Source organism: Phaseolus vulgaris, chromosome 8, assembly GCF_051622355.1.
Source record: "Phaseolus vulgaris cultivar YP4 chromosome 8, ASM5162235v1, whole genome shotgun sequence".
Taxonomy (NCBI): Eukaryota; Viridiplantae; Streptophyta; class Magnoliopsida; order Fabales; family Fabaceae; genus Phaseolus; species Phaseolus vulgaris.
In genome coordinates, this window is record NC_143505.1 from 5,035,871 (window position 1) to 5,059,285 (window position 23,415).

The 23,415-nt window shown below is 30.1% G+C and overlaps 2 protein-coding genes across 5 annotated transcripts; both read left to right on the forward strand.

Annotated features, from left to right (window-relative positions):
* Nucleotides 1-1,793: 1,793 nt before the first annotated feature.
* Nucleotides 1,794-10,024, forward strand: ZFN3 (zinc finger nuclease 3). Of its 4 annotated transcripts, none has more exons than XM_068628452.2 (7): nt 1,794-2,164; nt 3,047-3,204; nt 3,536-3,598; nt 5,050-5,169; nt 5,839-6,129; nt 7,239-7,556; nt 9,434-10,024. In XM_068628452.2, exons 1-7 carry the CDS (start codon nt 2,116-2,118, stop codon nt 9,713-9,715), a joined length of 1,281 nt encoding a protein of 426 aa, XP_068484553.1. In that variant the 5' UTR covers nt 1,794-2,115; the 3' UTR covers nt 9,716-10,024. The 4 variants fall into 4 exon arrangements, with proteins under 4 accessions (XP_068484553.1, XP_090149583.1, XP_068484554.1 ...); XM_090293457.1 differs by having other exon boundaries at nt 1,835-2,164; nt 3,536-3,629; XM_068628453.2 differs by having other exon boundaries at nt 2,003-2,372.
* Nucleotides 10,025-17,313: 7,289 nt separating this feature from the next.
* On the forward strand, nt 17,314-18,736 carry LOC137825689 (uncharacterized). The gene is made up of 2 exons (XM_090294287.1): nt 17,314-17,905; nt 18,079-18,736. The coding sequence occupies exons 1-2, from the start codon at nt 17,831-17,833 to the stop codon at nt 18,331-18,333; spliced, it is 330 nt and encodes a 109-aa protein (XP_090150413.1). The 5' UTR covers nt 17,314-17,830; the 3' UTR covers nt 18,334-18,736.
* Nucleotides 18,737-23,415: the final 4,679 nt, after the last annotated feature.

Here is a 23,415-nt window from a genome sequence, read left to right on the forward strand (position 1 = left end):
CCACTAACAATTGAAAATGAAAAAAAAAAGAAATCAAACTATTTACTATACTTAGAATAATATTACTAAAATTAAAAAAAACGTATAGAGATAAAAAAGGAAGTATGGAGATCAAAAAGAATTTTCCTATTTTTTTTATTTTCTAAAGTCTCTATAAGAAGTAAGATTTCATTATTTTATAAAGTCGTGTCACTAAACTTGTGTTCATGACATCTTTATTATTATTTTAGTTCCGTTGGAACAGTAATTACAATTTATATTTTTTTTATAAAATCATACTTAGTATCACGTTTTTTTTAAGAAGTTGTTAGTGAGAATACAACTTTAGTATACGTTTTTTTTTAATTGTGAGTGACCACACGATTTTAGTGTAGTTTTTTTTAGATAGTATGAGTTTTGGAACATAACTTTTTCATTTAATATGTGTTTCCAAACACGAATTTTGTAATTCTTTTAAAATCTGCATATTCTGGTAATATCTAAATATAGTTGCACCATTCTTATAAAATTTCATTTAATAGATAAGGTGAGTGACTTCTCTGCGTGCTTTTATTAAAAATACAAATAATTGGACTATTTATTTAAAATTAAAAGTTTAAATATTATTTTATTTAAATATAAAAAATAATTTTTATTTTAAAATTAAGTGTGATTTATCGGAAGCAAGTATATATATATTTTTTTCTAAAATAAATTATTGAGATAAAAAAAAAGACTTTTTGGCCTTTCGTATAGCTTTTAAGAGAGCTTTTATTTGCATATTTTTTGCTCATAGCTTTGTTTGTTTTTATTTTCGTTTATTTTGAATTTTGTGTATTAATATGGCTCTTTTTTTGGGATGTCAACTTCATGCTAAAATTGCAAGCCGTCTTCCACGAACTTTTTTCTGCTTTCCTTTCTAAACCAATGGTTCCAAATTCGATTATCCACTCCTTTCACCTTTTTTTTTTCTTTTTCTTTATGCACCAATCATCACTCACCACATGATAATAAATATCAACCCACACCTTTTCTTTTCTTTTCTCCCAAAAATAATTCTTTCAACTTTTATCAACACCAGTAAATTAAAAACAAAGCAACAAAATCAATAAACATAGATATTTTTTCTAATATATAGAGTTTTTTTAATATAAATCATAACTATCTTTCACTTTTAAGTTGTGCAATTAATGTATACTACACAATTAAAAATTATATTCTATATTCTAAAGTTTCATTCTTAAAAAAAAACAGTGAATAATTTGATTCTCATTCGATAGTGGCATATTCATTTCAATTTTTTAAGTTTCTTTGTGCCTTACTTTTATGAAAAAAAAATCAACATTTTTAACAAATGATCATGTACTAAACTAATAACAAATAATTTTTTTATAAAAAAATAGATAAACTATTAATAATTTGCTATTATATTTTAATTTCCGAAAATTAAAATAGATAAACTTAATTAAATCCAACTTTTTCTTTTCGTTTCTCTCTATACTTTTTAATATTTAATTTTTTCTTTCAGCAAACAAAATTTTGTGGGCTGTGACAGGGAAGCACTAGGTCACGTGGGGGTGAAAAAATCATTTTACTTTTTATCGTTTTAATTGAGAATATTATTACATGGTGTTGACGCAAAAAAAGCTGAGAAGTCAACATTCGGAAGTTAAATAAACAGGAAAAAAAGGGTGTGGAAAAAGGAAATGGCGAACTAATAGAGATAAACTAATGTGTGTTGTTGAAAAGGCGGGTGAAAAAAGCAAATAGTGTTGGTGTAACAGTAAGAGATGATTGGCGATGTATGATTGGTTGGTTTTTATTCCCTGTTCTCATTTGTGGAGTGGAGAACACAACGCCATCACCTCTCTTGCTTTCTTTTTTCTCTCTCTCTCTTTTTTTCCATGAACTTTTTTTTTTCTTTTTTATTTTTAAAAGATGATAATTTAGTAGTAATAATAAATAATAATAATATTTATTATTATTATTATTATTATTATTGATATTGGTTTTATTTAACTGTTGCTGTTGTTGTTGGGGTGAACCGGTGAAGGGTGATAGTAGTTTAAGTGAGTGTTGGAAATGGAATGTGAAGAGTGAGTGACAGGGCGGTGATGATAGTATTATTATGCGTGTATGGAATTCGATGCCGCGATTCCCGTGTCCCGAGAGCACCTTCCTCAAGGTCCTTTGCTTTTTCTCCACACTTTTCTTCTTCTTCTTCTTCTTCTTCTTCTTCTTCTTCTTCTTCTTCTTCTTCTTCGATTGTGATGAATAGCGTTGTTTCAATCTCGTTCGTTCGATCACGTGCGTTCTCGTGATCCCTGTCGCCGCCGATGATCGACGATGGATGATCGTCGCGCTTCTATTTCTTCCTATTTCGTTCTTCTGAGGTCTGATTGCATGATTCTGAGATCTGAGGTGCTTCGTTCCATGTTTCTGTTTCTTTTAATTTGTTTTATTCACGTTAGGACTAACTTGCGATATTTTTTTTCTTGAATTTCACTTCCCTGAATTTGTGTTTTCTTCACCGCTTTGAGAATGTTTGTGTTCATGTTCATGCAATTTGGCTGTTCTGCTTTTTGACTGGACAATAAAAATGGCAATCGGAGCTACTTTTTTTCTAGTTCTCTTAAATTCAAATTAGTAATGAATGGAGTATAAACTTTCCTGATTTTGTTTTGCAATTTTAAGTTTAGATACTGTGGAGTACTTTCGTGATAAATTGCTATTACTGAACTGAACATTTTAGATTTTAATTTTTTAAGGAATGTTTTAAAACTTAATTAAACCTTTTTTCACCAATTTATTTTTTAAAAGAACCTGGTGTGCAGAAAGCATGGCAACTTCGGAAAAGCCTTTGGCTTATAGCGTTCACAAACGGATTTTTCAAGAGGCCTGGATAAAAATATCGGACTGTTGAAAGTGTCCTTGAAAGTTAAATTTCATTCATATTCATAAGTCAAAGGCGAAGTTGTATTACACTAATTAAAGTGACAAATGGAAATCTAGATCATAATGATGTCTCTTATGGAGAAATTGACTTGTTCACATCATGCTGTTTCAGATGCAATGTGGCAAATTAACTTGAGGTCAAGTGAAACAATGGAATCTGGACCTTATCCTGAGCATCCAGGAGAACCAGATTGTTCATATTACATCAGGACTGGCCTTTGTAGATTTGGAGCAACGTGTCGATTTAATCATCCTCCTAATAGGAAGCTGGTATGATCCATGCAATGCTTTTGGACAAATTCTAATTATAAGTTTGTTGCATGTGTTAGCAGACGACAAAGATGCACACTCACACACACACACACTCTCACGTGGGTGAACATGGCTTGTATTTATGCATGACTTTGTTTTTTCTTTACACATCCATGATCTTTTCACGATTAAATTTATTTTAGCTGTTTTCACCTTTTTTTTAAAATAATTGTTGCTGGGTTGTAGATGGTCAAAATTATCTGTCTGTACTGTTGGTACTTTTCATTTTGATCACACATTAATTAATTAGTATAGTTACCTGACATTTTTTTCCTTGGAGTAATATCAGGCTATTGCTGCTGCACGGATGAAAGGTGAATTCCCAGAAAGGATAGGACAGCCAGAATGCCAGGCATGTACTTGTTTCTCAATGAATGCATAAGGTGCTCATTGCTTGTTTATGTGCATGCTCTGTAATTTTTTAAGGTGGAATTTTATATGTTTTAAAAAATGTAGATCTTGAACACTTTAGGATGCTAGGAATTTATGAAAAATCCCTCTTGGATCCTCTGAATTTATGCCTAAAAGTCTGGTTGCAATTAAAATCCCTAATACAAGATAGATCCTAAACTGTTGGGACAAGCGATAAGGATATGATCTATAAGGGACAGGTGATTTGGATCCTTGGTGAACTTAGATGCCAGTTGATCATTAGAATGAAATAGTGATATCCCTAGAAAGAATCTTCTCTTGTATAAGCTGGCAGTCAACCCTGGTGTGTTTGGTTAGCTCATGATTGGATAGGTGGCCATGAGAAATGCTACTGGATTATGTCTATATGTCTTTATTTTCTTAAAACCAATCCCTTTCTTGGAGACCTCTTGATTATCTCTAGATCTGAATTACTGTAGTTCAATAGCTATCACATGGAAAGTGAAGGATTTGATTTGCAACAAAGGAATATCCAGAGCGCAGTCATGAGATGGAGTAGTTATCCCACTAATCTACATTATCAGCATAAGTCTGCTGCTCATGATCAGAACCTCAACATTTAGATCCATAGGAGCATAGCACTTCAGTTTATTATAAAATATCAAAAACATGTTTCTTTTGAAAAATGGAAATATCTGTAAATTTGGTTGTTTTAAACACTCTTGTGAATGGAGGTGGGGGAAAGAGATCAGGCCGTCAACAAGTGCAGCATGTAGGCCATCCATTTTCTGTATCTCCGGAATTATTTATCTGATTTATCTGAAAAATGGCGTATTTTGGGTTGTAAACTAAACTATATTTCGAATTTGTTATCTGTATAAGAATGTCTTTGCTTAAATTTGAGGTAGTTAGTTTATGTTTATCAAACAGTAGTGCACTTTAGCATTCATCTGTCTGAAAATCAGTTAAACAATTCACTAGTTAAAGCACACCTTTTGTTTAATTATTTGTTTGTGTTAATAATTATTATTCTATGTAGTTATGTGATTTACAACCTTTATCTTCTTTAGCTCATCTTGATCATTTATATCTCCATGAGTTATAATGACTTCATATCAAACTATCAATTATTTTTTTACGAGAAAAAAAACTGTACTGACAGGGTAAAGCAATTTTACATCATCATCAATCACAAACCACTATATATGTTAAGTTTGTTGTTTTTACCATAACTACCTTAAAAATCATAGCCATAGGGATTTGTGATTGGATAACAATGTAAAACTGTTTTAGACTGTCAATCCACTGCCATTAAACTCTCTTCTTATTTGATTTTATAATTTATTATCTTTATGGGTGTTATCAATGCTAGCATCAACCTTCTACTGTTAAAAATATTACAATCCTTATTCCCTTTTTTATGCTTTCCAGTACTATTTGAAGACAGGAACTTGCAAATTTGGAGCCACATGCAGGTTTCATCATCCTAGAGACAAGGCTGGGATTGCTGGAAGAGTTGCCTTGAACATTTTAGGCTATCCACTCCGCCCAGTTAGTATTGAATATTTACCTCTTATTTATATCTTAGATACAGCAAAGGAAGTATGTGTTTGTTAGCTGTGTCCTCTCTTGTTGATTGCTTGTTTGATTTATAGCATAATTAAACTGCCTGAAACACTTTTAGACTCAACAAGTTTTAATTCAGATGCTGCTTCTTTCTATTCAGTATATGATAGAATACCAACTGATAAAAGTAGTAAAATATAATATTGAACTCTAAAATCACATAATACAGCAATACACATGCTGTCCCAAGAGCCCAGAGATAAAAGTCTTCTATGGAGATTATTCTCTGTCCACAAGCTACAAATAACTTCAGGCTGGTTAATTGCATGAAATACCATAAGATATATAGTCCTTATACACAGTTACTGGCTATTATTTTCTACAGATGACTCTCATAAGTTCATAACTACCCTTAACTCTCAATTTCCATCAGCATGCATTTTCTAAATTGTGGTGGCTTTCAATACATCTAACCTGGACGTTTTGCTTGGTTATTGATACTAGTAGTCTAATTCTATATTTTCTTTGTTTCTTGTTGATACATAGTGACCCTGAATGGATTATTGTTCTATTTAAAATCTGACACCTGATTGTTTTGTGGTGTTGTTGATATTAATAGTTAATTCTGTATTTCTTTGTTTCTTGCTGACACAGAATGAGCCTGAATGTGCTTATTATTTAAGAACCGGACAATGTAAATTTGGAAACACTTGCAAATTTCACCATCCCCAACCAAGCAATATGGTGCTTTCCATGAGAAGTTCTCCTGTTTATCCTACTGTCCAATCACCAACTACACCAGGTCAGCAGTCCTATGCGACAGGAATTACAAATTGGCCTAGTTCATCATATATTCCTAGCCCACGTTGGCAAAGTCCTTCAAGTTATGCTCCTTTAATTCTACCTCAGGGAATGGTTTCAGTGCCTGGATGGAGTGCATACAGTGTAAGCTCATCCCTTCTTTTATATGGAAGAAATAGAATGATGTGATATTCTATGTTTGTGAGAGATTAAAAGGCATACTTTTGTCCGGAGGAGAGTGTATTAAGTTAAAAATATTATTTTTTTCATTTTCTATAAACATTCATCACGTGTGTTAAAATGGGATACTTTCTTCATGATGACATGGTACACCTTGTAGTTTAGAGTTAAATTCTTGTTATCATATAAATAGAAGTTAAACTTTTAGCAGTGAGTGGGTCTGCACAATGCTTGTCATGCTTTATCTTAGAAAGTGGGCATCAAATCTTTCTAGGATAGTTTATTTTTATTTTTATATGCTTCGATAGGATCTTAGAAAGTGGGGATTAAGCCTACTCAATCTTATAAAACTGATTTGATAAGGTGAGATTTGCCCCTCATTTATATATTATAATTTGACTTTATGTGTAGTCGATGTGCAATCTCTAACACTTTAAACCCATACTACTCTTGTGTGATGTTTCATTTAGATATACTCCCTCTAGTCCTTATTATAAGGCATTGTTTAGAAGAGATTGATGGTCTTTTTTTAAGGCATTTTGTAGTTTCTATATAATATTAATTTTCTTTTTCTTGTTTACCCCTATTAAATATTATGAGTAGGTGTATTTTTTATTAACGATGAGGGTAAATTTGTATTTAAATAATCAACAAAATGAACTGAATTAATTAGTTTTATTTGTTTGTTATTTTATTCTTTTAAAAATGCTCTCTATATTAAGGATGTGAGGGAGTACAACCATTCCGGTGCTTTCACCTTACAACTTAAACCTTTAAGAGAGTTGGTTCATTGAATCATCCATATTTCCTTCGGATTTTCATTTGCCTTTGTCAAGGGCTGTTCGACTCTTGTCTATCAAGGTATTTTTTTTATGGAAAATTGATCTTGTAACTTGTTGGAGAGAAATTTTATTGCATTTATTTTCAAATAATAGATTTGTGTCATCTATTTGATTTTATGATGAACACTTATTAATACAATGCCACATGGCAGATATGTAATGGACTTTTTTTACAGATCTTGCTGTTGCTAGTATGTACCAACATCCTGATTAAACATCCATTTTTTCCAGGGTCAAATGGGGTCAGATAGTTCACAACAAACAATGGGAAATGGCCAAAGCTATGGAACTAATAGGCAAAGTGAACCAACAAATGCCGGATCCCAGGGGGCATATTCCCAATTTCGTTCTGGCTCTGTTCCTGTAGGTTTCTATGCGTTGCCAAGGGAGAACATATTTCCTGAGAGACCTGATCAACCAGATTGCCAATTCTACATGAAGACTGGAGATTGCAAGTTTGGTGCCGTCTGTCGTTTCCATCATCCACGTGAAAGGATGATTCCTGCTCCTGACTGTGTTTTGAGTCCTATAGGCCTTCCTTTACGTCCTGTGAGTTGAATTCTTGCTATTGGACTCTATATCTGAAGTTTATATTTCATTGGGATCGATTATTTTTTTCACCTGAATATACACTTGTGATAATTCTCATAGGTTGTGTTTAGTAAGGCCTCGAAAAAAAACTTGTTAAATTGGCTTGTAACTTATTTAATTTACTACTTCTTATTCTTTAGTATTTACATTTTTCCATTATTTGAATTTAAATGATCTAATTTTTAGCTTGTTTGATAGACAATTTGACATTACACAACTGTGGGACTATATGCAGATATTTTAGGAGCCTGTTCTGGAAACATGGTCCTCCGATTTAGGGTGTATATATATCTCTAAAATCAATGTAGGAGCTAAAATGAGAAATAATGCAATTTGTAAGACAGGTATACCTTTATGTGTGCTGTCTTGATAATAACTTTTTTCTGGGCTTTCATAACATGTCTCCTTTTAAAAAAAGTTAGGCCACTAACATTTTCAGAAGTCATTGACATAGGAGAATATGTTCCTATCAAGAGAAGTATAACTTACTAGCAATCTAAAATGGTTTAAATACACTTCTGTCATGGCGTGTGATAGATCCCCACCAAGAAAATGTGTTCGGTTTGGAAGATATAACATGAGAAGTGGGGGATAAGCTCCCTAACTAAGAGCAGTGACTTTGGGGACTGACTAATATCCTATGGGGCATGGATCTCACGTTGGAGAGCGGGAAAGAGAAGAGAAAGTGCAGGATATATGGTATCGGTTTCTGTCAGGTTTCTATTAGTTTGCAATTAACATTTTCATGAAATGAAAGAATCCAAAATCCCAATCACTCTATGTTAGGGATGGAATATTTTTATATTTGTTGAAAATCTCACATTGACTAAAGATAAGGTCAAATTATAGTATATAAATGGATGCAATCTTCACCTTACAAGTCGGTTTTGTGAGGTTGAATTAGGCTTAAATGCTGCTTTCTTAAAATGGTATTAGAGTCTATTCTTACGATATTCTTTGGTGTGGGAGGATGTGTTGGAGATCCCATCAGTTAGAAATAAGATTAAATTATACTATATAAGTGGAGTGCAAACTTCACTTTACAAACTGGTTTTTTGAGGTTGAGTTAGAATTAAATTTCACTTTCTTAAGAATATTTAAATATGAATTAGTTTGTCTCAGTTCTATACATCCTCCTATAAATGGTTTAAATCACAATAGATGAGAAACCCTATCTTTGAATCAAGCAAAAACATTTATAGATGTTTGTATCAACACTGAAAGCAATTGTAAGTGCAACAATAATCTGAAGCCAACTTAATGGTTTGCAATTGTAAAAGTGAAGACAGAAGAGATGATGAAAACTCTTGAACTTGGCTAGGCCTAACTCTAGCCCAAAAGCTAGTTAATGAAGGCTTGAGCTTTTATAGACCCTACTTCGGCCATATATTGGGAGAGCCGCATGGTCTGGTAGGTTGCAATGGGAAATTCACGAGGTTAGGTGGAGTTTTGTTCAGTTGATGGTGGTCCATAATCAAATCTATGATAGATTATGATATCATCTAAAATTTAGGCTGGATCTAACTCAACTTCAAAAGTTAACTAACAGATGAGGATTGTATAAGCCTTTATAAGCTTTACTTTTGTGATGTATATAGGCGATTTGGAATCTCAACAAAATATCATCAATATCTTTTTTGGCATTTGCATTGCTTCATGTGCTTAGCATATCATTCACAAAATTTGTGTCTGATATTACTCCTTTCAACTGTCCGAAATGCATTAAAGTATTTTAAGTAGATTTATGATTGTTTGTTGATTGGAGGGAGATGAGAATATATGCAATTATTTAATTTGATGCATGCTAATAGAGGCTGTGTCCCATTTTCATACAGGGAGAGCCTCTTTGTGTCTTCTATTCACGTTATGGCATATGCAAATTTGGTCCAAGTTGCAAGTTTGATCACCCAATGGGAGTCTTCACCTATAACATATCTGCATCACCTTCAGCTGATGCCCCAGGGCGGCGTTTGTTAGGTTCTTCATCTGGAACTTCTGCATTAAATTTATCATCAGAAGGACTTATTGAGTCAGGCTCAGCAAATCCAAGGAGGCTTTCATTATCAGAGACTAGACAGATTCCCTCTGGTGATGATAACATTGATGAAGAGGGATAATGATGTCTCTTGGAAATGGGTTATTTGCTTTTTACAATTTTTTCAGGGGAGAAAAGGGTAATCTGTAAATTGATTTTCCCATTGCTGAAGATGTACAGACTACAGAGTTCATGTGAAGCTGATTCTATCAACGTGCTATTTAATGCAGTTGACAGATTCAGTTGTTCTGAATTTCATGCTGTCACATTGTATAAATTTTACAAATATTTGTCACATTTGGTGGAAACCCAATGTGAACATTTCTTCAGTCCTTAAGTCAGTCTATCTATTTAATGTTTTCCCAATATGTAAAAAGTGTTTTTCTGAAAATCTATAATGATCAATGTTTGGCTCCTGTGTCAATCTTTTTTTTGGTGCAGGTTTGAAATTCAGTGCAAAGACTATTCTATGTGCGGTCTACTGTGCATACATAGAAATCTTTTTCAACAGCAAACCAACAGTATGATCAGTATCCTTTTATTTTTTTTCACATTTTTTGTTTTTCTAGTGTGCATACACAATTCTTTTGCACATTCTTATCAGAACACAACAACACTCCTATGAAGTCTTAATTCTCGTATATGTGCATGTTTTCTTCAGTCAAAATAAATGCAACTGTTCAAGAATTTTATCTGTACTTCTACTTTCCCATGATGTATTTATTCTTTTTGCAATGATTGATTGTCCTACATAGAATTCGTTTTGCAGAAGTTGAAAGGAAAGAGTCTAAACTGTGAACTTTATGGGCAGCAGAAGCCCGTTAATTTATGCTGTTTGGCAGATGCCAAGCCTCAGCGCGAATGTGACTTCTGTTCAGCCTACACAAACTACTTAACTACATGTTTCAATTAATTTTGGTGAGTGGGTGGTCCTTTCTGGCTTGGAGTTCGATTATCAGTTTACATGCAATGCAATAACTAAATCATGGTCGGGAGTTTAAATCTTCTTTTGAGGCTTTATTAGAAGCATAATTTCAGTGGCTGAAGATACATGTATTTGATTTGTTGCTCACTGATTCTAGTATGTGTTATCAATATGCTTACACAGGTACTACGTCCATTTTTCTCTTTTTATTTACTGAAACAAAGAAACGGTGTAATGATCACTGTCACGATATGCACTCTTTTGCAGTCCTGTGCTACAACCCAAATCTGTAGAAGCGTGTTTCACTGTGCTAGTGTGCTAGTTTTCTGAATCTGAAAAGAATAACGGAGTGCATTTACTATTTTTTAAAACTTCAGCTTTTTTCAAAAAATATGAAAAGTTAAAGAAAATATGCAAGGTATTTTGTTCAACTTGTTTTAAAACTGTATTTTGTTCTGCATTCCTGTTGTGATTTTTCACAAGTTAATAATTATAACTTTCATATTTTTTGGTGGAATTGACATGAGTTTTGGCTTCTGATGTGTTTTCAAACACCTTCAGTTTATATCTTGATATTTCTTGGTGAGTGATAGCATGTTTAGATCAGGTCTCAAACCCACGTCCATTTTGTAGTTGACGTAAAAGCTAATGATACTTGAAGTTTCAGATTTTGCATGTCCCGGATGCAAGTTTTTACCTGCCTGTGGACGTGGAACCAAACAGGTTATTATGAGTCAATTTGCATTTTCAAGTTTCATTGGTTAATAGCCCACAGAAATATGCAAAAGGCTTCTGTTGGATACAGCCTTTATTTAGTTGGTTGGCGAGTCATTTGGTCTAAAATCTGAACTGCTCAGATTTCTTTTTCTTTTTAACTGGAAAATTCATTCAGATTGGGTTTTTCTTTTGTGGGAAAATATTAAAAGTTTAAACTGTGGATAACACTAAACAGATGCCACATTAACTTCCTAAAGCAAAAGGATAAGCAAATACGATATATTGTTCACTTGCTATTTAGTATTTCTGTGATTGTCAGCTCTGATATGCGCCTTCACTAACCATTCTGTCTTTTTGCCTCTAATTTAGTGCGTGCACGAATTTAAAGCTGTGTGTTCTAAGGATAAATCTGCAAATTTTTCTCCCTTTTCTATATTTGATGACATGTGGTTGCTTGAACCCCTCTTAATCAAATACACTAATAAGCTGAAAAAGGAAAAGTTGACGCGCAAACAAAAACTTTACATATACAAAAAAAAGGTGTTCGGGAAACTTTTATTCATTATCAACACTTTACGTAAGTCAAAAAGTTTCAACTTTTCCTTAATGTATTGCGACTACTTTATGATTTTTTTTGTCCGTTATATTTATCATAACCAATCAAATCAAACAAAAGTGCACATAATGCGTTTCTTATTAATATAAAGTAATAAAATTTCAAACAGGGTAGTTGAGAGGTTTGTGAAACGTTGAAAATTTAAAGTCATGTGAAAGCATAAATACCGCGAAATAGAGTTTATTTTTTAGTCAAAAGGTGTATAAAACTAAGATTAAAATGATCTTTTAAAGGTCTAAATCTTTTTCTCCATCCCTGAATGCATAATTTTTGTTCCTTAAAAAAATTTAATTGTACATTTTGACAAGTTTTTTTAAATTAAACGATTTTGATCTATTATTAATGTATAATTTAATTATTAATAAATGTTACATCTATATGATCTATTATTAATATATAATTTAATTATTTATAACAAATCAAATAAGCAATTTTTTTTTTCTTAATTCAATCAATTTAAAAAATTCATTAATTTAATTTCTATTTATTTTCTCTTTTTTCTTACAAAATTTCCTTCACGGTTGTTTCTTTCCTTCTTTTTCGTGCATCTCAACAAGGAGAGTCATAAGAGAACATATGACACAGATAACTTATAAATAACTTGATTTTAGGGATTATTTTTTAAAAAGCGTACAAGTAAAATGAAAAATAAAATAAAATTAGATAAGTAAGTTAATAGATTAATTGTAACCAACTTTACATTTGTCAAGGAATGTCGTGTGTTTGTTGTTATAAGCGGATAAGTAAGTTTTAGAAGTTAATTAAAAGTTGAAAAAATTATTTCTTAAACATTATATATTGTAATGCACAATTTAGAGTTATTATTACACATTCTCAATATTCCATCTTTATATTTCTAGACGTTTATTTTACACAATATCCTTACAAAGACAAATTAAACTACTATTCTGAATATATATATATATATATATATATATATATATATATATATATATATATATATATATATATATATATATATATATATATATATATATATATACACGCACACACACATGTATAATGTATAATATATACACATATATTCTCAAATCCATTGTTTTCATTCTATTTTAAATTTTTATTTTTATATTTTTTTTCTATTTGTAGTTCCGACTACACATTTCATTATTTTATGTAATAAAAAATATTATTTGTTATTATTTAAAATAATTTGTCCCACTGTTTAAGGATTACAGATTTATTCTGAAGAGTCTAAACAAATCGAATCGAGGGCAACTTTTGAAATTTAAGTATGATTTGTAAGAAAAAAAATGATAGGCAAGTTTGATTCATTTATTTATTGAAGTTAATGAGAAGCCCTTGAGTTTGATTTATTAAAGAAGTTAGTAAATTTAAATTTGATTTGCTTAGTTAATTTTATGAGTTAATTATTATTTTTTTATGAAAAATTTCTTAAATTATGTTTGAACTTTATCAATATAACATCTAAAAAAATTATTTTAATAATAATCTACTTAAAAATAATATGCACAATTTTTTTCTTTTGAAAATAATTCATGTGCTATAAAAATAAGTTAATATTTTTCATAAATATAACTCAATAAAAACATAAACCACGTTAATTTTTTATTTAATGAGTTTTTATCCTTGATATCAAAATTTAAAGCTTAAAACAGTTCATTTAAATAATAAAGCGCACTTAGAAAACTCTTCTAATTTAAACATCTATTACTATTATTCGATATGATAGTAGTTATTGAAGTGATAGTGAAAATAACACTTTGATATTAGAAAAAAAAAAATAAACTTCCTCCTTCATGATGTTAGAGTTATATAAACTTCTAGAGAATAAAGTGATATTGTTTATTTGAAGGGAGGTTTGTAAATAACTTAGGCATGTTTGATTTTGTTTTGTTTTGTTTTTTAGTTGTTAAAACAGTTTTACGTTATCAATTTTGAAAAATAATTTATTTTAAAGATTTTTCCATCTTTCTACTTTTTTCTTCCTCTTATACCTTGTGTATACTTGTAGTAAGAAGATTATTGGGATGAGTCATTGTTAATTTTTTTTGGGATTTTTTTTCAATATGAATTCATTCCAATAGTTTGTTTACTACAAATATACAGAATGTCTAAAGTTTAAAATATGGACAAAAATCAATTTAAAATTATAGTATAAAGATGAAAAACATATTTAATCATTTTTTTAAATAGGATTGTTAAAGATATGCATGATATCCATGCTCATTTTGTTACATAACTATGCTTTTTTAAGTTCTATATATACTTGTAATCTATTTGGTGTAGTAATTGAATGAATAAGATTTCTTTTGTTTTGCTTTTCCGGTGTTTTTTTTTTCTCTCCTCTCTTTTTCTTACATGGTCGTAAATTTTTTTTTTCCCTAAATGTCCTATTCTTCTTCTTCTTTTCCGGCCTCTGTCCAAACTAATTCTTCTTCAAACTTTTTCACTCAACTCCATACTTTTTTCATTCATCTGACTCTAAAACTAAATGATGAAAACTTTTTTGTTTGGCGCTAGCAAGTTCTTGCTCAGGTTTAAGGTCTTGATCTTCTTCGGTTCTTGGAATCCTTTGCTACTACTCCATAGAATCTATCTATTAATATGTCCATTGTCAATCTCTCATTTCTTTTGCACAAGCAATATATAATCTTTTCTTGTTTGGTTTGTGGCTTCCATATCTAGTTTTATGGTCATCCAAATGATTGGTCTGGTTTCACTCATCTCATATGGGATAAGTTGAATGTTTACTACGTTTCACATACTTATGCAAAGATTCGTAAACTCAAGCTTATGCTTAAATCTCAAAAACGTGATGGTTTAATCTCGACATATTTTCTTGACATTAAAAGAGTGGTTAACTCTATTGCTACTACTGGTTTTGTGGTGTCTTCTGAAGATCATATCAACGCCATTTTAGATGATTTACTGGAGGAGTACAACGACTTCATCTCTTCCATCACCTCTTGTCTTGATCTGTATATCATTGAAGACATTGATACTCTACTTTTGGCTCAAAGAGATCGTTTCAAAAACACAAGTTTCTTGATCCTTCTCTTGCATAGGTTAATTTCACTTCTACCAACTGGGATCATACATCTCCTTCAAAACCTTTCTTTCACAAAAATTCTTACTAGAATTATGACGAAGAACATTCACTTAATTCTTCAATTTTTATGGAAATGGAGTGACTTTTGATGAAAGGTTGAGAAAAACAACATTAGAAGGAGAAACATATTGTATTAATTTTCATTTTTTTAGTTTTTAAAACCTAAAACAGAGAAATCTGTTTTTAAAAACAAATAAACAATCCTAAGTGTGTATTTGTATTGGGATTACATGTAATCCCATTGCACTTAACTGGTATTTAAAAAACATTAATGAAACATGTAAAAACTTTTTCTCTGTAACTCTAACTTCCTAATAATGTTCTTAGCAAAGTAGATACGTAAATATGATTTCTATTTTGTAATAATAAATTCAAGCATTCTTCTTAAGTTAAAAAAGAATAACAGTCCTCCAATTTAGAAACAAATAATTGATCTGTAATAACTTTTTTAATTAATCCAAACTATTTAATTAAAATTAGAATGATTATTTGATGGCAGTAATGCTTTATAAAGCAAATTGTTACATTTTTAAACTTTTTCTTATGTACTATTTTATATAATTTTTTAATTGAATTAGTTTTTAACTTTGAAATAGATTAATGAGGTCAATAAGATAATAAATAATACAGTTTTAAATTTAATATTTTCTTTAAAGTATTAGATATAATTATATATTTTTATTTGATAACACTAATCATAAAGAATATTTTTTTTTAACTTAATATTTTATTCACAGTATTATATATCATTGTATATTTTTATTTGATTACACTAATATTTGTTTAGACATACCTATTTAAAATTTTATAAATTTAGCTTTATTATATGTTTTAATCAAATTTAATTTTTTACGATGACGTAACATTGATTAAAAAATAATTATACATTTACATTTTTTTTAAATATATCATAAAAATAATTTTAATTGGACATATGAATAATATTCTTTCAAGGCCCATTACCCTCTCACATCATAAATGTATAAATAGAAATTGTGATGTCTGGAAGCTTTATAATTTTTTTTTATAAATAGAAATTGATATTGACTTTCTTTCAAAATAATTATTAAAGTATACCAAAAAAACCCCATTGAAAAACCGCTTTTAAAATACACTATACTTTCATTGACTTGAATTTATATTATTAATTAGATTTTTTTTTTCAAATTTTTTCTTAATCTTTTTAAAATTAACCATCACTGTTTTTATTTAGTTATTCATCATCTAACCAATTAAGGTTAAGAAAGAAAAAAATTATCACAAGAGTCTTATAATTAGGGGTTAGAGGTAATAGTTATTGTCAATTTAACATTTTAAAACAGTTAACAAATAGAATTAATGTTTTCCAAACATTAGTCTTAGAAAGAAATAGATGCCATAACATAGTAGTACACATTTATTATGTATAATATTAGCCATTAGCATAAAAAAATATTAATTCTCTCAAATTTACAATGAATATACAAAAATGAAATTGATTAATATTTTTATCTTTAATGAAATATTAGTTTTTCTTCCTAATTTATTTTCAAATTAATTACTTTCTCGTTCATTTAAAATATGCATTTTAAAACTTATAATTTACTTCATCTCTTTAAAAAAATATAAATTTTTAATACATGAGAAATCTATGAAATCCAATTTCATATTAAGAAATTAAAAAAAAATTCCAATTTCATATTAAGAAATTAAAAAATAATTTTTAAATTTAAATTTATCTTTATAAAATTGATTCATTTATATTCACTTATATATTATAAAATATTTAACAAGTTTATACTGATAAATTGTGTGAAAAACTATATATTATAAATATGATTCTGTAACAGTCCAACAACATATAACACAATAAAGTCAATAAACTTTGATTGATAAAAGTTCTAAATAATTTTAATATATTAAGAATTAAATTTTAAATTTAACTAAATCAACTTAATTTATATATTATAAAATATTATTTATCTTTAATTTAGTCTCCAATAATACACTAGTGTAAAAGGTTGAACTCACCATTTTAAATCCCTACAAAAAACCAATTTGTAGAAGAAACCGACATTCCCAATGTTATGTAACCCTCTGTCTGAGTGCCAAATTGCATGTTCTCAAACTCAAATCCATTGAGATGTGAAAATTTGTGAAGACCCATATGCTTGATGCAGATATACAGATATAGTGCTTCTGTTCACACCAACCCAATAAATATATTCAGGTCCACACTAATTTCTTTTCTTCTGTTTCTTTGTTACAGCACCAAGGACACTTTTTTTACTGCAAAATGCTTTCTTTTTTATAAAAATTCCTGCTTTTATTAGGTTTACAGACATTCACACATTTGGGTTGAAGAAAAAACAAAAGGAGTTTACACTTAACTTGAGTGTGGTGGAGAGAGAACTCCTTTGATACTCACAATTAAATAAATCTCAGTTTCTCTCTCACTTTTCTTGTTTTTGTTGTGTCCTCTTTACCTCTTGAAAACAAAAGGGACACTTCCTGTGCTGTTGCCTCTGTTTTCTAAGGAAACCCTTGTTCCTGTCCTTGCCCTTCTTTTCTAGCACCATCTTCTTACTTCCAACTTCCAATACATAATTCATTTTTTTTTTCCAGTATTCATAGTTTCTACTCTTTCCTTGAGCAATCTGCAAAACCAGCTATTCTGTTTAGTTATCAAACCAAGCCCAAGCTCTAATATTATTTTTCTATACACATAAATAGGCACCAAACATACATTTATGATACACCAATTTGAAGCTTGTCCACACAAGACAAGATTATCACCGGCTCCTTTCCATCATTCACAAACCTAAGAGCAAGAAGCACCTGTCACTGACCAACTAGCCAACCAACCATGATGCCTGCTCATGGCCTCATCATCTCCCTCATTTTTGTGTCCATTTTAGCCAACGAGGCAAGTTTAGTCCAAGTGAGTTTTCTCTCTCTTCTCTCTCTTTCTTTCACACACAAAACTAAAAGTTTTAATTTTTCAATTGGGTTCTTCGATCCAGCTACTTTTTTTGGTCCCCCCTTGTATTGTTTCCTGTGAATTTTCTCTGGGGTAGTGCTGTAAATTGAAAAAGATTGTTTTTTTATGATTAGGAGGCAAATGGGTCATTTCCAATGGTGCCCTTGGTGGAGGCTGGGAAGATTGAGATGATGATGATGATGAATGAGAGCAGAAGGAAACTAGGAAGCTTCCAGATATGTGCCTTGTGCACCTGCTGTGGCGGAGCAAAAGGGGTTTGCTTGCCCTCTCCTTGTTGCTATGCCATCAATTGCAACATTCCTCATAGACCTTTTGGCTTCTGTTCATTCACACCAAAGACCTGTAATTGCTTTGGATGCCATCTTTAGTCCTTCTCCCTTAGTCCCCCTATTATAGTCTTATAATAATTTGAAAAAAAAAAATTGAGGGTTATCTTTAGTTAATTCTGTTGCAAGTGTGAATGGGAAAGCAAAGTGAAGAATATCTGTTCTTGGTTAGTTTGTTTATTGCTCTTAGTTATTATTTGGGGATTGTTATTTCCAGGAATTCTTTTTTCCTCTGCTGTGCTCACTGGGATTTGTTAGAGGTGCCTGGAGATATAGTACATTGTCTGATTGTCAGAATAGCAATATATGATATAATTATATGTAGTACATGGGGAATCAAGAAAACGTTGTCCCTTTATGTGGAGATACTGGGGTTCATGATAATTTTTCACTTTTTTGAATGATTATAGTAATGCAAGTGCTCAGTGAGGCTGTCGTTTGGCCAGGACCATGATTCAACTTTACAACATATTCTCATTTTGTTTAGTCCACTTCTGCTTTCCTTCTTTAATTGTTTCATTTGTTTATTTTAACGATAAGATGTTCCTAGGCAGATTGCACTACTGAGTGTTTTTAATTCAATATTATAATGCTGATTTCTGGTATCTACTCCACCCTTTCTTCATTCTGCAATTACCTTCACTACCCCCTAACGCATTTGTTTTCCTCTGGGGCACAAAATAGTTCCACACTATCTGTTCATCAGATTACATCATTTGTTACTTAAACTATGACTTTAACAACACATATAACTCTCATTAAAAAATTTCATGCTCAACTAATTTGAAATCGTTATTAGTATGACTTTTGAGACAGTTATTACACAAATCAGCACACCTACCATGCATGATGGAATGTGATAGTGTGATATTGTTAAAGACTTTTATTAATTCTTGAATTTAAAACCTCTTATCTTAGAAGTAGTCATAGAAGTTTATTCTTGGTCTGTGGTTTGTATCTTTACTACTACTACTACTAGCACACTGGTTTGATGCAGAAATGAAATTTTATAGCCAAACTTGTAGGCAAAGTAAAACGGTGGCTCATGGACCATAAAACTGTGAAGGGGGATCTGTGATGGTTATCAATTAGGGTGGTCCCAGAATTGATAAACAGGGCACCCTTAGAAGGAGACAACAGGGGCAGATGGGTTAGCTTTTTATACTCACCTTCATTAGAGGGCACTGAGGAGTGCTAATTTTGGTGAAAAGCTCCTATGTTGATGAGTCTTAATTGTTGGTGGTGAAGATGGATGTGATGATATTAATGCATATTGGTGTACCCAACCATATACTATTATATTAAGGTGGGTGGTAGTTGGGTTGGAGAAGGGCAATTAAGCCTTTGCCACAACAAACCTACTTCTGCATTTCTAACTTGTTGGTTCACTGCTGTCTAAGCCACATGCATTAACACAATCTTGGTCTTTTGTAAGCTATTGATGATGCATTTGTAGGATTTCTTCCATAATATTAATGTACACTACCAATTCTATAATGTTTATAAAGCATGGATGTTCATTATTGTTGGTAAATATGAGGATTTGGAGTTGCATCTGAGACTGTTGTGAGAGAACATTGTTTGGGAATCTTTCTGACCTCATCTAGGTTACAACCCATGTGCTGTTGAAAGCATATTTTAAGGATCAAGCAGGAATGGGTTGTGGTTGAATCATAATTTTGCCTCTTTTTTTTTTCTCATTATGAGTCAGCTAGTTGGTTGCATCTATGTTAATTGGCAAGTCCATGTGAATAATAGTTACCCTCTTGCAGCACATACCAACCAAATTATTTACTTCACCATGTTGGCATTTTAATGTTTTTCTTTAGATATAGTTTCTTTTTGGCTTAGAAAAAAACCTTAACTGTTTCATATTGATTTTAGATAGAGCTTTTGAATGCTGCATACACACTTTATATTTGATTCAAATTGAAGGACTTAATCACTCAGTTTCTTTCTAGAATTGAAAGGTGTATCATTTTTTGCATTTTTTTTTCTATTTCTACCAAAATAATGTTATTTTAAGCATAATTTGCACAACTTGTTCTTTGATTGAATAAAGGGTATATTTTTCCCTCTTTTTTTTTCTAACAAAGGGTAGAAATTTGGTATTATTAACTTTTTTTCTATATTTTTTGTTCCATTTCTGTCCAAACAAATAAAGGATAGGTCCAAGTGTTATGCAAGTGAAGGGTATAAATAAATATGAGTAATTTACACTTACTATCGTTGAGGTTAATTAATGTAAAGATTTTTCTTTTTTTTTATCACTTACAATAATCTTCCTTGTAGAGGTATACACTAAATTAATTTTTAAACACTTAAAGAGTTGGTGTAATGTACCAAAGGTGTCAATGTTTTTCAATCAATTAAGGGAAGTAAGTATAGTAACAGAAAAAACACAAAATATTTCTAGATATTGGTTTATTTAGATGTTGATTTTTTTTATTTTTTTTAATTTGGTTCATTAAAATAGTATGCTAAATTAGTTAGATTTGTAGGATAATGGTTCAATTAAAGGGTGAATTATTTTTATTAAATAATTTATTTAAGTTAATTTTAATATTTTTCATGTTAATAAACTTTATTAGTTAAATGGATTAGCCCTTTTATCTCTCAAAAAAATTGGACTAGTAATTTTATAAGATCTTTTTTTGTTTTGTTACCATTCATACATTTTGAATTAAAATATACTTTTTATATTTTGAAAAGCCCATTATAAAAAAAAATGCACGAGACACTAATAGAAATGAAACTAAGAACTAAAGAAGAGAAAATATTAGTTTTTTTAATTTTTTACTCATATTTATATAATTCAATATATTATGGGAATTGGAAATAGAATTAAAAGGTTTGAAGTAGAATATGAATTAGTTTGATGTCTTTTGTCATTTATTGATTTTGGTGAAGTTGATTGAATAATTTGATAGGAGAGAATTGAATCAGATGGGTTTTCACACCACATGTATGTACCACTGTCATTTCAAACAATTATTCAAAGAATTCAAATAAAATAAAGTTTTTTTAACACCTAAAAACTATCTTAACAACTGTCATTTCCAATATATATATTAGGTTGACTCAAATTTAAAGTCTTTTCAGGATTTGTTGTATCAATTATGTTACTTACCATCTATATGGTCCATCATAATTATTCTGCTTTTCATCATGAATGCTTGATGTATTTGATATGAGAGTGTATTGAAAAATTTATATTATCTATAAATATAATTAAATTATAATATTATATGAATATTGATAAGTATATATTTATTTATATTTAATATTTTAATTATAAATTATTAAACTATAATAGTAAATAAATTTATTGTTTTAATTCAGGTTTATATTGTTGGATTTATTTGAATTTTAACTATTTTTTTGTGTTAATTTTGTGTTTTTTAAATTATTTTGAAGGAAGTGTTTATCTTTACAAATGAGTTAATTATAACTTTATCTTCAATTAAATTACTATTAAATTTTATTTTTTAAAATAATATTAAAATATATTTTAACAAAATTTATTGAATCATTTATGTACCGGTAAAGTTCGCACGACCGACACTTTGACTCGGCATCTGGTCCCAGTCAACCAACACAACCAAAATCATTACTCCTAAATAGGGTTAACAAGACTAATCAACGATCAAACACTAGGTAATGCACTCCTAAGCATGATCCAACTCCCTAATCCGGCCAAATAACAAAGGACCCGTGATAATCATATAAATAGACATAGATTCCAAGAATCAGGTACGTCATCATACAATATTAATAGCATCGAGTGTCGAATATTGAATTCTCACTTGAGCGTCGGAGTGTCTTTTACAGGTACCATCCAAATTTGGAATTCACGGAGGCGAGAGGTAGAACAACAAAAGAAGAGTGAGGAGTTTGTTTCAAAAGAAAGGGAAAAAGAGCATACCGACTGACCGAAGAGTGTTCAAATCGTTCTTGGTTCCAACCCGAGAATAATTTATTATCATGTCTTCTCATAAGATTTTTCATGAGAGGGTTTGTTCCCATCTTATATTAGATTATAAATATAAAAAAAAGAGTATGATAATTGTGTTTTCTTGAATATGCTATAATTTTTTTATTTTTTAAATTTTTATGATAACATATTTTTATTATACGTGAATTTGCAACATAAATCTTTACATATATACATATATCATATGTTTAGTAATTCAAAATACATCTCTCTTCAGGAAAATCATATTTTAAAACATCAATAAATTAATAAAAATAACTATATATCTTTTATCTGCTAACTAGGATCTCTTTCACCTGCAGTCTCATCTGCTCCCGTATAAAATACATGATCATCACTGATAAAGAAAACAAACACAAAACAAAACACAGGGTAAGCTAGCTATAAAAAAATTTCTATATAATTTTAATTTCAAACTAATAAACATAATTCATCAAATCTCATACAATTTCTCAAACCATCAAATGTCTATTAAAATTCATAATTCATATTTCACATGTCAGACTTATACTGACCACAACACATAGACACTTAATTCTTCTTTTGGAAAACTCGTGTGTTGACTTAGACTTAAAGACTTGCACATGTCATACTATCTCACTGTGAAATTCACGCACCTATGCGCATAAATAATCTCAATATCATCTCTCCTAGTATGACAGGGTTAATTCATATAACAGGTCAAGTTAATTATCTTTCAAACAACTTATCCATTCATATGAACCTCATTCGACTCTCACCACCTGAATAATTTCATCTATATGATTCCATTATCTCAGGAGAGTCAGGATATCTCCTTCTAAACGAATCCTTAGTTAATGCACATCCTAAACAATCTTAACACGGTATTTTCTTTTCTGAAAATACATGTCTTGATTAAAATTCATATTCTGACTATCACAATATCCAAAATCACATAATCAAATCATACAAAAGTTTAAAATTCCCAAAACACACAACAATTCATTCACTGATCATATAAATATTTAATTAAATAAATTTTCAATTAAATAAACATAAAATAAAAGTTACATTGTTTCTAAGTAAAACTATACATAAATAAATAAAACAACCTTTTAGAAGCAAATATAAAATTTTGTTTTTTTTTTACAATGGCTTGAGTGAAAAAA